The 15,166-nt window shown below is 32.4% G+C and overlaps 1 protein-coding gene across 1 annotated transcript in view; it reads left to right on the top strand.

Annotated features, from left to right (window-relative positions):
* EPHA5 (EPH receptor A5) overlaps positions 1-10,069 on the top strand; it is a gene marked incomplete at its 5' end in the record, with an annotated part of 78,518 nt that extends 68,449 nt beyond the window's left edge. Inside the window, 2 exons of the mRNA XM_019634582.1 lie at positions 5,329-5,522; positions 8,502-10,069. Of these exons, the coding sequence (XP_019490127.1) occupies positions 5,329-5,522; positions 8,502-8,661 (354 nt within the window). The remainder of the gene's footprint in view (positions 1-5,328; positions 5,523-8,501) is intronic.
* Between the last annotated feature and the right edge of the window lie 5,097 nt (positions 10,070-15,166).

Below are 15,166 nucleotides of genomic sequence, written 5' to 3'. Positions count from 1 at the left end.
TATCCTATAGTCAGTAGAAGCTTCTTTATTGATAACAAACATTTTAAATGTCAACATTTTTCAGAACGTAAAATAGAAACCAAAATAATAAGAGATCTCATTGCATTGCATTTTTATATTTAGTGACAGTGTCTTTTGTAATTATTATGAAATATATGAATACATAGATTATACCTACACATAGGTTATAAGATATTTTAAGAGCTCATTTAAGTATAATGTTTTTTCAATCTCATGTTAGAATTATTTTTGCCTCTTTTTGTAAGCAGTCAGTTTTTTATTGCTCCGTCTGTTGGCTTAGATCTTACCTATAAAGCAGTGAGAATATTTGTCACCAAAAGGATGTCAACCCACTCTGGGTGTGCCTCTTTTTGTATTTCTATTCTTTGTTTCATTTTTCCGTGGTAGAGAATAGATAGATAGATATAGATGTAGATATAGATGTAGATATAGATGTAAATATATAAATATATATCATTCTTCTTATATTGTTCAAATATTTTATGATAAAACAAAGAGAATATTCTATGCTAACACAGTTTGAGGACTTTAGTTCTCATCCAAATACTCAAATTACCAAGATTTGACAGTGAGAAAATTATTAAACTTCTTAGCCTCAGTGTAATAATGCCTGTGTAAAAATGAGTGTGTTGCACCAACATATATTGGTCTTCTAAGACAATATTTGTCCTCTAAGGATAATGCTGCCGCTGGATGCAAGTAATTTTTTTAGAGACTGGTAACCTCAGGGAAATTCTTATCCCTTTGGAAAAAGTTATACATAAAGAAATATCATTACCTAAGTCCAAAATTTATGTTCCTTGCTGTTTAAGAACAAAAACAAAAAACAAATATATTGAACTAAAGGCCATTCATTTTGGATTCTATAACTCTTGGTCAGTTTCAATGACTGTAAAGGGAATGGACTTGAATTGAGGATTTTAAAGCTCTCTTTAATCTCCAGAGCTCTGTTGGTCTAAGATCAATGTACTAAGATAAATGCATACTCAATATATCTTTAATAACTATTGGCAAAAGGAACAAAATACTAGAAAACAATGGTATATCTGGAACTATTTCTATGGTATCTGTGATCATTTACAGGAATATATACTTAAACTCTAGCCACTTCGGGGGAGCTTCATATTTTATAACAACAAAAGGACTCATATGTGAAATTTCAAGTAAATACCTAGCAACATAGGCACTCACACCATAGACAGATCTTAATTCATGAAAACACCCAGCTGATGCTCAAATTCTCCCTACAAACTTCCTGCCACTCAGCCTGCATTTGCATATCTCCTGTGATGAAGAATGCACTCTCTAATGAAATAGCTCCTTTTAATTCTAGTATAAGCTATATCACAGACTTGCATGCCTGAGAGACTTAAATGTGAATCTTAACCACTGCCGCTTCTTAGCTGTGTAAACACAGGCAATACTTAACCCCTGGAATCTCAAGTGTTTCATTTGTAAAATATGTATCATAATTCCTAGCTTGCAGATATGTGGTAAAACTGAATGTAGATAACATATGTACAGTTTGCATCATAGTGCCTATGATATAATACCTGAGTGAGTCTAGGTCCTCCAAGAAGCCAAGAGGGAATTATAATAGATATACATTAATATTGTTAAAGGGAAATGCTTGTAAGGAAACACATGGAGGGATGAGGGGAAGAGGTGTCAGACTGTGATACAGATATGGTAGAGATGGAAGGATGATTGAGTGCAAGCATCTGAGGCTGAGGTGCAGTTCTAACAGAGGTTTGTAGGCTGCCAGGGAGCCCTCAAGCCAGCAGTGTCTATCACAGGCATCTCACAGGAAAGAGCCTATCTTATTATCACTGCCATGTTCACTAATTGACTGGGAGTAACCTGTGCAAAGCATGGCGTGGTGCAAATGTGATGATGGGTTTTAGAGGGCTAAGGGTTAAGAATTATTAGTCAGTTACCATCCCTGCAGGTGATGTTAGGAAATATATTCTCATGGTTACCAACCTCCACCCCTTTTGCAATACAGACTGACTTCTCCACACAGGTTCAGGAAGTGTTTGTTGCATGATTTTGTGGATTCTTCCTGAGGGGAAACTCAGAAGAGCTAGGTTATAGACTGCACTGCAGCCCCTGTAGCTTCAGTTGATCTCAAGACCTCACCTGGTCTTTGCCTCTCCCTCCTCCACTATACATTCTGCATTCCCTTCACCTATCAACTTGTCAGATCATGGCAGCTTAACTGGTAGTCTGAATTCACTCTTCATTCCTGGGGTAAGCATTTTCAGGACAAACTTGTTATAAAGAAATAACAAGAAGGCATCAAGTGTATCATTTGGGTTCCACACATATTTCTCCCTGTCCCAATGGTGCGCAAGCAGCTTCCTACTGCTTGATATCAATTACCTTTGCCATCATAGTGACTCCCCTCTTCTGCTTGTACCTGGGCACAAATAGTCCATAGTGCCCTGGTGGCAGCCTTAACTGCTAGTGTGATGGAACTCTTTTGGTAAGTGTCACTGGGAACAAAGCACATTATAGAAATTTCTGATTTAATACATATATGAGGTCTGACAATTGAGTTTGAGACATCATCCTAGAAAAAGTGCTACATACCTCACTGCTGAATACCACTAAGGTCACCTTTGAAGTACTCCCCTTAGGAAGCTATGCACCGATGCCAGCACCTAGTCCACCCTTCAAAGCGATTTTGGAACTCTTTTTCTGGAATTGCCATCCGAGCTGTTGTTGTATTACCCCTGATGTCCTAAATGTCATTAAAATGTTTTCCTTGCAATATTTCCTTTATCTTTGGGTAAAGAAAGAAGTCATTGGGGGCCAGATCAGATGAGATTGGAGAGTGTTCTTAATACAGTTATTTGTGTACTGGCAAAAAACTACCTCACAGACAGTGCTGTGTGAGCTCGTCCATTGCTGTGATACAATTGTTGGCGAAAAGTTCAGGTCGTCTAACTTTCACACAGCCTTTTCAACACTTCCAAATAGTAAACTTGGTTAACTGCTTGTCCAGTTGGTGCTAAAGAAAAAAATAAACTAATTGGTATCAGCTTTTTGAAAACTCACGTTATGAAATAAATTAGATTTTAAGTAATTAAGAGTCACTATTTTCACTGCATAATGAAATATTTTATGATATAATTTATATTAAGATATTTAATTTTGGTACATATATGTTATTAAGGAGAATATCCACTGTGGGGAGTCTTATAAGCAAATTAATAAATAAATAACTTATGTTAATATATGAGTGCAGATGGTATTTTTTATTCTTTTACTGCTTATTTATTTAATCATCAGTGAGAATAATATTTTCTCCAAATTTATTAAGTTTTAATTTTTTAATACATTTTTGGTTAGTATCTATTTCTCATTTAGCTGTTGTCTCATTGTATTTTTCAATATGCATGAGCTTTTAACACATTAGATATGTTAACCATATGTTATAGTTTTGTCATAGTTTCTACTGTGGTTTGCCTTGTAGTTTGTTATGTTATTTTTGAGTTAACTAAGGTGGTGGGTGACTCTCAGGTACAGACAATCCCTGACTTAATGATGGTTTGACTTCCAATTTTTTTACTTTACGGTGGTGCAAAAGTAATACACATAATAAATTACATGAGACATTCAACATTTTGTTATAAAATAGGCTTTGTGTTAGATGATTATGTCCAACTGTAGGCTAATGTAAGTGTTCTAAGCAGGTTTAAAGTAGGCTAAGCTAAGCTGTGATGTTGCATAGTTTAGGTGTACTAAATGTTTGGATTAGGATATTTTCAATTTACAATGGGTTATTGGAAGTAACCCCATCGTAAGTTGAGGAGCGTCTATATTTTGTTTATTCAGTATTTACTTAACCATTTCTTTCAGAGTCAGTAGTTTTTAATTCTCTGCTTGAACTTAACTATTGGTGCTTCTCAGGAAGCTTTATTTTATGCCTTTCCAGAGGAGACATAAACTACACCTGACTTCAGGCTGTAACCAAGTGCTGATGACCCTCATGTTTCTATTATGAGCCCAATATCTCCTGTGCTCTAGCCAGATTTCTGCAAATTGCCACATGAGTGTTTCCCACTCATGTCACCATGTACCCTATGGGCTTGCTTAAATTAACAGCAGCAACCACAGTGTGATAGACCTGAACTTGTTTTATCTCAAATACTTTCTCTCCTATCTCCCCTTTGTCATAAATGCCCCTTAAATCGGCTATTTCATCCATTTTTCATCTGTCACTGCTCTTGTTCAGATGCCATTTTCTTTATCGTAGAAACTGGTTTCTTTCCAATCATTCAAAATTATCTTTGTAAATTTCCTATTATAATCAGTATATTTTTTTCCATTTGTCAGATCAAATCTAAAATCTTTCTGAAAAAATTTCAGTTTAATTGTTAAGTAAATATTCATAATAGGATTTTGAGAAATACATTCATTATTAGTTTTTGGTATTACTTAAACATTTGATTTTTAACAATTGAATAAAACCTGTATTATTATATTGGGTTGTTGGAAAAGTCATGACGCATTTTTGCAATGAAAAACATAGCAAAAATTACTTTTTTCCGACAAGACTTTTCCAACAATCCAATATTTAGGAGCATAAACAAATCTTTTCTGGAGTTAGACATTTTGATGACAGCAACAACATTACAAATGTTTTTGATCAAACAGTCTCACAGTTTGACTGATATTCATACATGTGGATACATTTAAAATCAATGATGTTTGTAATTCCTGTGCTACTAAACAATTATTCCAAATTCCCGACAAAAATCAGTAGATGAGACCTAAACATTATTAAATGATACATGAGATAATTATGCTAATTTAGCCTTTGACTTATCCATCATTTACCATCCAAAAGTCTCTTTTGAAGTAAAATTGCTGTTTCATTACTTTAAAAAATATGGTCTGCACATAACTTTTCATTAAAAAGACATTAACTTTTCTGATAAATCACTAGAAGACTTAATCTCTGTGATTCCAGAATGCAGGGAAAAATAAAACATGAACTGTTTATTCTTATGTCAATTTATTTTTTAAAAATCACCCTTCATCAAGATCTTAGGTAAAAATGATTACCATTTGTTTTCTTTATACTATGTGAAGAAAGCATATTTTTTATATTGTGATAGTATATTTATTTATCTACTTTTATTTTGCAGCAAATGGAAGTAGTTGAAGATTTTAAAGATAGTGATTGCTGGTTGTTATTGCAAGAGTAAGAATAAAAAAGGATAAACGTTGCCTGGTGGGAGATTTCTCAAGTTATTCTATGGTAAATTGTGATGTTGGGACTGGTTCTGTTTTACACAGGTGATTAAAGCTGTAGAGGAAGGGTACCGTCTGCCAAGCCCCATGGACTGTCCTGCTGCTCTCTACCAATTAATGCTGGATTGCTGGCAGAAAGACCGAAATAGTAGGCCCAAGTTTGATGAAATTGTCAACATGTTGGACAAGCTGATACGTAACCCAAGTAGCTTGAAGACGCTGGTTAATGCATCGAGCAGGTACAAGTCTAGACCTAAGAGATTTTCCTGAATTCAGCTAACTCAGATGGAGTTATATGAATTTAATTAATATTAAATTAATTAAATCATTTTTATACACATGTTAACCTATGAAGCCATATGACAATAATTTATTTGACTATAGTATTTGCATAATCTTACTCCCTTACAATGAATGAAATATTCATGATTAAATTATACTTTGAAGCACCTATACCTAATCTATTAGTGTAACATGCCAGTTTCAGAAAAATGTTAACTATAGCCAAGTTCAGATAGCATTAAAAAATAATAATAAAAAAAAATAAAACCACTCAAATGCATGGATTTTCATGTTTTGGTTCCCACATAGTTTTGAATGGGGAAAAATATGATTATAAGACCATAGGGAAAAGCCAATTGAACACTGATATATTTTAAACTATAGCTATATAACAATATGACTTTTGATTTCTTTAGCATAGATTTCAGTGTCTGTCATATTTTATGAACATTGACAACCCCTTTAGGAATTTACTCTTATAAGCAGTTTCACACCGATATTTGTCTAATCATTTACTGTGTAGTTAGAACAGACTTAAAATTGATAAATGAGTAATTTTGTGGAAAAGTTTGTGTGAGGAAATAAGCATTTTTTTATGATAGCATTTAAATAATGTTGCATATTTATAAAGTGTACTTTTCCCTTTAACCTAAAAAATTACAGAATTATCCTTTCAAAAAATAAATCAATTTGGCTCTCTACTAGGAAATTTACCAGATTGTTATTTTCATTATATTTGAAGCAATTGTTTATTTTTTGCAAGTATCATGCCACTAACTTAACTGGCTGTCCAATAGCATGAACTAAATGAGAAACAATTTGTTGATAAAGTTACATAAGTTCTGTGAATCTGACATAACATTTGTTTACTTGGCAAAAAGCCATTTTTAAATACAAATAAGGAAATAAATCTTCAAACTCTGTTCAGGCATCATTAACTTTCTGTGGTAGCAACTGGTGGATGCATCTTCTTAGCGATTAGTCCTTATGTTCCTGAAATATCTGCTTTTAAATTGTTTATTGTCTTGTAAAATAGTAAGCATATCTCTCATCTACTTGTTTGAATTGTGTTAAATTTCCACACATGGACAGGAAGAAAGGAAATCACAAAAATACATTTTTGTGTTCTAAATTGTGTTCATTTATATCAGCATGATTATTATAGCTTGAGAACAGTTTAAAAATCTCCAAAGAATTCTCATATTGTCTTGTGTGCAATATGTAGAATCAGCTTGCAAGGTTTCATTTAAACAGATGTGGCTTAAGATTATACCACTCACTACCCATATTTGTTCAGTCATCTACTAATCCTAATTCTAGAAGGTGTTAGTTCCTGACTCATTGTCTCTTTCTCTCTATTCCTACCCATACTGCAACACTTGGTGATTTCAGTAATCATGTAGATGATGTCCAAATATCTCTCAATACCTTGAAATTATCTCCTTTAGTCATTTTATTCTCTAACCTACGTTGGACTCTTCTTCTTATAGTCATATTCTAGACTTTACTGTTACCAAAAATTGCAACTCTTCCATCATCTAAACTTCAAGATCCTACTCTCCAACTGTTTCCACCTATATTTCCTTTTCAACAAATCTTTGACCCCACTGCTTAATGGCTGCAAATTACTACAACATATCCATTTATTCATCCAACAAATATTTATATATCTACTCTGTGTCATGTTGTGAGCTAGGTGCTGAGTATACAGCATTGAGCAACACAGTGTATGGGGAGAGAGATATTGAACAAAATAAAAACATTATAAAACAACTTTGGCTTTGGAGTGGAGAGTGAGGGTAGAATTTAGGAAGATAAGTAGGAAGCTAGAGTAGTTGTGCAGGTAAGACATGATGTCTTGAATTAAGATGGTAGCAAATGAGACAGAGAAGTTGTAAGGTATGCAATATATTAGAGATAGGATGGATAGCAAGAGTATGCACAATTGTAGATTGTGAGGAGATCGAGGCTAAGGAAGGAGTGAACTCTTCCTTATTGTACAGTATAATGGGAGCACTTCAGGAGGAACTGGATATGAGGACGATGAGGAGTGTGATTTTGGAAATGTTGGGGAGATATTCCTGTGACAAATATGGAGGCATGAAGTAGGCATATGAGTGCATAAGAGACCCAGACTGGAGATTTGAAAAAACAAAAATAGGAAAAATAGATGCTATGTGGAGCATGACAGTGGGTAAAATAGTCTAAAATAAAGTGGAGCTACAGCCTTAGTAGAGAAGATATAGAGTCAAGCCCTGGTTCCCTCCAGATTTTAAGTCACAAAAAGGAGGAATAACAGGCAAAAAAGGTTAAGGAAAAGCAGGAACATCCAATGTCATGGAAGCCAAGAGAGAATAGTGATTAAAAAAAATATGATATAAGGTAGCATTTCAAGAGGGAGCTGGTAGTGGTGGTGGTGGTTGTTGACTGTTTCTGAGAGGTTAATCACCTTACAGATTAGAAAATGTTGATAGATTTTGACAAATAGAGGTCATTGTTCACTTCAACCGGAACAATTTATATAGAATTGGTTTGGAAGAAACTACACTGGAATAAGTTGAAGTGTAAAGTGTAAATGGGATGTGAAAACGTACAGAGAACACGAGTAAAAAGATAGGTATTTGTCCTATATGTTACGGTTGACATTTACTTAAGTAAACCCCCATTGAAGGACATTTAAATTGTTTTGTATTAAGAGAATGTATTTATTAAGCCATTATAAATCCTCATTAACTATGGATAGAAAAAATTTGAATGGATTGATTTTGTGTTCCATATTTCAAAACATTTTCTTCCATGTTAGCATCTGTATATTTTCCCCTATAAATATACTCATAAACCAAAAGATCCATTGACTATGAGCTAACATTACAATGTAATTTGTTATAAAAGAGATAAAACATTACTCTTAATTTTTTATGTTTTATGTGTTTTAGAGTATCTAATTTATTGGCAGAACATGGCTCACTGGGATCTGGGGCCTACAGATCAGTAGGTGAATGGCTAGAAGCAATCAAAATGGGCCGGTATACGGAGATTTTCATGGAAAATGGATATAGTTCAATGGACGCTGTCGCTCAGGTGACCTTGGAGTGAGTAATTTTTCTGATAATTTTTACATAATTGCTGGGACAAGAAAACTTGTTCAGAAACCAATCTGGATGAGGTCAAGGGAAATTAGTTAACCTTTGTCCATGTGTGGCAGCTTTCAAAGAAGCCTCTTCTTTTTTAGCCTTTATTGTTAACAACTGCATGGTTAATGGTACTTGTGGCCAGTATCTTTGCTTCTTTGCTTTGAATAGTACTTAAATATTTGAATAATTGGAATAACAACTCTTTGGAAAAATACTGGTATTTTATGTTGTGGAAAAGATGTTTTCTTGACAAAGTTTTTATACTGGTACCTATGTTATATGAATGTAAATATAAAAAAAAACTGTAAGCACAATTGGTGTGACTAGTCTTACATACAACAAAACATATTCTTAAATTTGGCTAAAACGACTACCCAGGAAACAGCTGCTTAAACAAAGCTCCGCAGGCAGGACTCTCATTTGATCTCTAAGCAGTGCACCTTATATTCTTGCAACCCAAGGATATATATTAGATCCTGCCTCTGATTTGTTATTTGGTACAATCTCAGTGGAACCAATTGTGCCCTTTTCTGTTTGCACGTTTAAGATAAAAGTTTATCAAATCTTACTAAATAAAAATCACTAGAGTTAAATATTAAATTCTTTAAGGTTGTAAGTTGTTTGTATTTTATTTTGTACTCTGTATGTGTAATTATTTTAGCCTACTATTTGCTTATTTGTGAAAATTAACTGTCGTTATGGTGGTTCCATCTAGATTACGTTACCATGAATGATGTTTTAACCTGTGAATATAATGATAACTTACTTCAAATTAACTACAAATTCAAAGGTTAAAATATTTGTAAGGATTAGAACAAGGTAGACCATTCTAAAGCAGTAAGCCACAGTCCTTATTCCATTACTTCACATAATATGAGCATTGAGTAGTTCTCTACCATCATTTGTATTATTCTGGCATTTTTGATTCATTGAATTCACTGCCCATCCACACAAAAGGTAACAGGGTACCATCATTTATTACCAGTTAATGTCACATTCTCAACAATCCTCTTCCTTCATACCTATAATTAAAAGGACCTAAAATCATTACTCAGCTCACTCTCATAATTTACTGAATTTCATCCTCATTAACACCGCCACATCATATCTATTTGATGATACATTTGCTTGACCCATTATTTCCTTGGACACTCAAAGAACTCATGTGTGCTAGATTAAAATAGTAAACAGACAATTTTACTGATAATTTAAAACTATTTTTACATTATTGCTATTTAATTTCTCAGTAAAAATGGTCATTTTAATTTATTAAAGTCATTTGTCATTTTATATTAAAATGATACTGTAGGTATTTCTTCTACCCAATGTCAGATTACTTGTAAATATATAATAAAATTATTTGCATTAAACAATGTCTCTTTTTTTATTAAAATAGCATATATACATATATTTAAATCTACTACTCTTTTGCTTCTCCCTTCACAGAATGATTGTAAACACAAATAGTGGTTCTTGCATTAACTACCTGTTTTATTTCATCTTATTGGGACCCCAATATACTATAAATGTGTTTAATATTTTAGCATTATGGTTTCACATTTTCTTATTTCTTTTTATTCTTTTCTCTTTACTTTCCTATCTGCCCCTCTATCCCTAAACTCTCTCATTTTGTATGGATCTTTCAAAACCAAATAGCTTCTTCTGTCTGCTTGTAATGGCTTTCTACCTCATTTCTATTCTCCAGTAATTTTTGTCTGGTTGTTTTTTCTCTACTTGATTCAATTTTTTCTATCTATATTACTTTGGTAGTTTCTTGCTATAGCGCTTCCTTTCAGATATTTTTGTCCTTTAATTCATTTACTCTAACCAGAAGAACAAGATGAAATTAGGAGGCGTATCAATGCATTCCCATTCAGAGAATATTGGTCTCCATAAGTCAATTGCTTGAGATTCCTGGGACCCATATAAACATATTCCTTACAAAGAACTGGGCCAGCAAACATTAACGTCAGTGAAGCTGATTTCTTGGAAAGTCCAGCACCTAAAAATATGTGTCCTCTTTTCTATTGTGTTTTTTACCACATGCTTCCTATTTCATAGGAATATATTTATCAAATCTTATGTTAAATAACTCACAAAACAATGAATAATGAGTTACTTGTTTGGTAAGAAATATAAAGTATAAGAAAAATATTATCTGTACATTTTGCTTGTCCCTCACCTCCCCCCAACAATATCAGTCATTATTAAGGACTTACGGCAAAGGAGGGAGGATATCAGCTAAGACAAAAACAATTTCTTAAAACATTTTGATAATTATTTTTTATGCTACTCTTTATCTATATCTAAATATTAATTTTATGGAGTCTGTATAATATTATAATAAAATTTAAAAAAATCTCACCAATGTTACTGTCATGGCATAATGGAAACTGACAACTGGAAGAATACATTCATACCTGTAATAGATGCTTAGAGAAAAGTTAAAATCATTAATATAAAACAAAAGATCAAACTGCCATATACTTAAATTACAAAAATGTTATAATTTTTGCCATCAAGTTTGTTCTCATAGTGGGTTTAGAAAAAGAAGTTTAAAGAATTACAATTTTTCAGAACCACAGGTGAAAAATTCTTTCATAAAGGCTTAATTTTGTTTATGAATTTTTTTTTTGCCAGCACATGCATATATGGCTTAATGTAGGAAGGAAATGGAAAACTTGGAGATCTTAGAGTCAAAACATGTTCAACAAAAGAGGCTTTCACACCTAAACATTCCTGTCTGCTGTTTTGTGTGCCTAAACCTTGCTATTCTATAAGCAGTGCTCATATTTTATTGTTGTGGCAGTAATGGCGCAATCTGTATGATGGCATGTAAATGCAGTGGGTTATTGTTGACCAGGGGAAATGGTTGCTTGAGGTGAGTTGCAAATCGAATCCAAGGATTTGAATTTAGGACCACATCACAGCTACTTTTTAAACTTCTTGTCAGATCTTTATTGTCAACCTTTGATTATTCAGAAAATGAGCACAATCCGATGAATTTAAATATTATACCAAATGTGTGTAAGCTACAGAGGTTCCTGTTAGTATCATTTATTAAAATGGGATCATATGCTACTAAAATGAGTTTTCCAAATCCAGAGCCAATAATTGTGCACACTAATTCAAGTATATTACTTAACTTATCAACACAATCATATGCATAATTTATCATACGGTTAAAGCACACAAAGGAGTAATTACTAGACTACTTGTTCTACATAATTAAGCTAAAACTTCTAGTCTAACCCTCACAATGTTTCTTCCATTAAAAATTATGACCAAGCCATGGTTAATCCTTTCTTGCCAAATGTAAATATATTTATCTTGTACAGTAGATACATAAATGATTATCAAGATTCTTCTAAGTGAACCAAAAAATTCCAAATTGTATTACCAAACTATGATAAAAAGCATAAATACTGAAGTTTAGTGAATATTCATTAATCTCTCTTCTCCTTTCTCCTATCCAGCCAAGTATGGCTAAGTACCGTGAAAATAACTGAAAAATGTGTAAAGAAGAAGAGAGAAGAATAAGTAAGGGAATGACTCATCCACAAATGGATGAACTAAATTCTGAATAATCAAGAGTTACAAACAAATAAACAAACAAAAAGTTTACTCCAGGATCAACTAGACACCTCTAATTATTCTTTGTTCTGCCACATTAGTTTTATCATAATATTAGTGTTTTCCATTGTTTAATATTATGGAATGACATTTGAAAAAATGCTGGAAGGTAATCACGGCAATGGAAATTTATTATATTTGCAGCTTTTCTAAAACTAATCTGCTTTGTTGATAAAACCCAAACTTTTTTATGTAACAGTACTATTTTCATCATGTTTAAAATTATAAGCCTATGCTGAAATATAGTTTTCATCATTAGAATTTGCTTTGGGTACTACTTAAGATAACATGTGGTCATGATAAAATAAATATAATATTTATACAGGTGACACACTTAAAACTTTGCCTCACTATAAAATTTCCTATGTAAAAAAATAAAATGAGGAAAATAGCTTAGATTGCATTATTTCCATTTTTTTCCAAAAATTATTATAAATAGAGCAGTAACTGCATCATTAAATGTAGAATGCTTTAATTTTTATCAAATTTCTCTCATTGCTGCTAATTGATCATTTAATATGTACTTAAAGGAGTAAAATGGTAACTGATAGAAATCACAAAAGTATGAGACAAAACTACTTAAAAAAATACTTTAATGCATTTACCAATATTGAATAAAGTTATTTAACCTTTACTAGAAACATTTTCCTAATACTATTTTAATTCTCATTTGTAATATTATCACAAATATTACAAAGCACTGAACCAGTGTCTTTCTGTGGTCAAGTTATTTTCAGAGAATGAATTTATATTTACATAAAACAATAAGTTAAGAGAGTGGAAAGAAAAATAAGTTGAACCAGGGATATGATATCAGTTAGACAAAACAGCCAAGAGTTGGAATATGGAACACACACACACACACACACACACACACACACACACACACTTCAAATGAAAGTTTTGGTACTGTATATGCAAAGTCCATGCTGTTTTAGTGGAAAAACATAATTTTTTTTCAGGTCTTTCAGAATAAACTATAATAGTTATTTCAAAAATCTCATTTCTAATAATTGGATTAACCATATGAATTGTGTAATTTAGTACACATATATTATATCAGTACTTTCAAACCTGAATTTGTCAGAATCACCCATGATAAAACATGTTTTTAAACTCATTTCAGTTATTATTTTTTAAATTTTATAGTAGAAATTGATTGTTTTAGCTTAAGAAATGTTAGTCCCTTTTGTCCTGACTTAGGTCTATAGCATGCTAATGAGCACCCATGAATACCCACATCTACACAAGTCTTCATAATTCAAAAGTTAATTTGGAAATATGAGATTATTTAGTCCAAAACTGAAATACCCATGAAGTAAAGCTTGGGTTCATAGCCTCAGTCAAAGAAGTAGGTGTTCAGTTTCCTTCAGTATCTTCTTTCTTTTAGAATTTTGGCTGTTTGAATGTTATATCTACAGAGATCTCATTTTAATGAATAAATAAACCATAGATGACTGAATAATTGCATGCAATTTGAAGTACTTTCCTCAAAATCGTATCTTAGTAGTAATAAATTAAGAGTATGGACTTTGGCGTCAGGTTCCTGGTTTTAGTCCTAGCTCTGCTACCCACTGACTGTGTTAGCTAGTCAACTAATTTAAATTCTCTAAGACTTTGTTTCTTCATTTATAAAAGGAGATTAACAAAAATCTGTATGATAAGGTTATAGATTTTTCTAACATATAGGAAGAAGACATCTTAATTGTTCCCTGTTATTTTTATGTTCAGTGCAATGGTTCTCAATCAGGGGAGATCTTGCTACTCAGGGGACGTTTGGCAATGTCTGGAGACATTTTGTCTTGTTACAACAAAGGGCCAGAGATGGTGCAACAGGTCTGGTATTTAGTGGGTAGAAGCCAGGGATGGTGCTAGATATTCTACAATGCACAAGATAACCCCTTCAACAAAGAATTACTCAGCCTGTATTATTAACAGAGGGAAGGTTGAGAAATTCAGATTTAGTTGAAAATAGATGAAATTAAACTCAAGCCTCTTTTATTCTTGTGTTAGTTTGTAACTAGCTATTTTATATTCTATTTCATAACTAACAGTAGTAATTTTGTTTCAAAGTGCATTTTTACTAGTTTTTAAGTTTTAGTCTTCCATGCTCACCATGATTATTATTTTTATATTATACTCTGGTCTCTTGAAGCTATGATAATTTTGAAGTTTAATGTTTAATATTCACAGTCCAAAAAGGAAATATATTTCCATCATAACTATCAATTGTTTCTTGGTTAGCTACTTACCATTTGCTAAATCTCTCTTAAGAAATAAAATAAAAACATAAAGAGAAAAGAAACCTAAGGTATTACTTAAAGAAGCAATTATTTCCAATCCCAATACACATAAAGCCTAAGAACCCATTCATTTAAATTCAATCCTCTGGTAATTAAGAGATGTCTTATAGCTTCCAAAACTATTTAATTCTACATATAATGATTCTAATGTCATTGTGTGCAGTTGTATAAAATTCTAAGACAATCTGAAATTAATACACTTATTGAATGCAGAAATATTCTACTTGCAGCATAATGTGTTCAATAAAGTAATTAAAGAAATCTAATATGGTGGCTTTGTCATTTAAAAATGTTGAATTGTTTATGGTAAATTTTTTCTATAATGAATGTTATCACTTGCTAAACATACCTGAGTCATTACACTTGCCAAATACATACTTTAAGTGTATAGAAACCCTGCATAGCCTGTGAAATAACATTTTAAAACCACAGGCACTGGCCATGAGCTCCATAATATGCTGTTAGTTTTGAAATCTAAACACCCATAATTTTCTTTTGCATAATAAGATGTTTAAAAGAAACAATGTGAAA

This window comes from Hipposideros armiger, unplaced genomic scaffold (genome assembly GCF_001890085.2).
Source record: "Hipposideros armiger isolate ML-2016 unplaced genomic scaffold, ASM189008v1 scaffold_1753, whole genome shotgun sequence".
Taxonomy (NCBI): Eukaryota; Metazoa; Chordata; class Mammalia; order Chiroptera; family Hipposideridae; genus Hipposideros; species Hipposideros armiger.
This window is presented reverse-complemented; position numbering and strand designations above follow the sequence as displayed.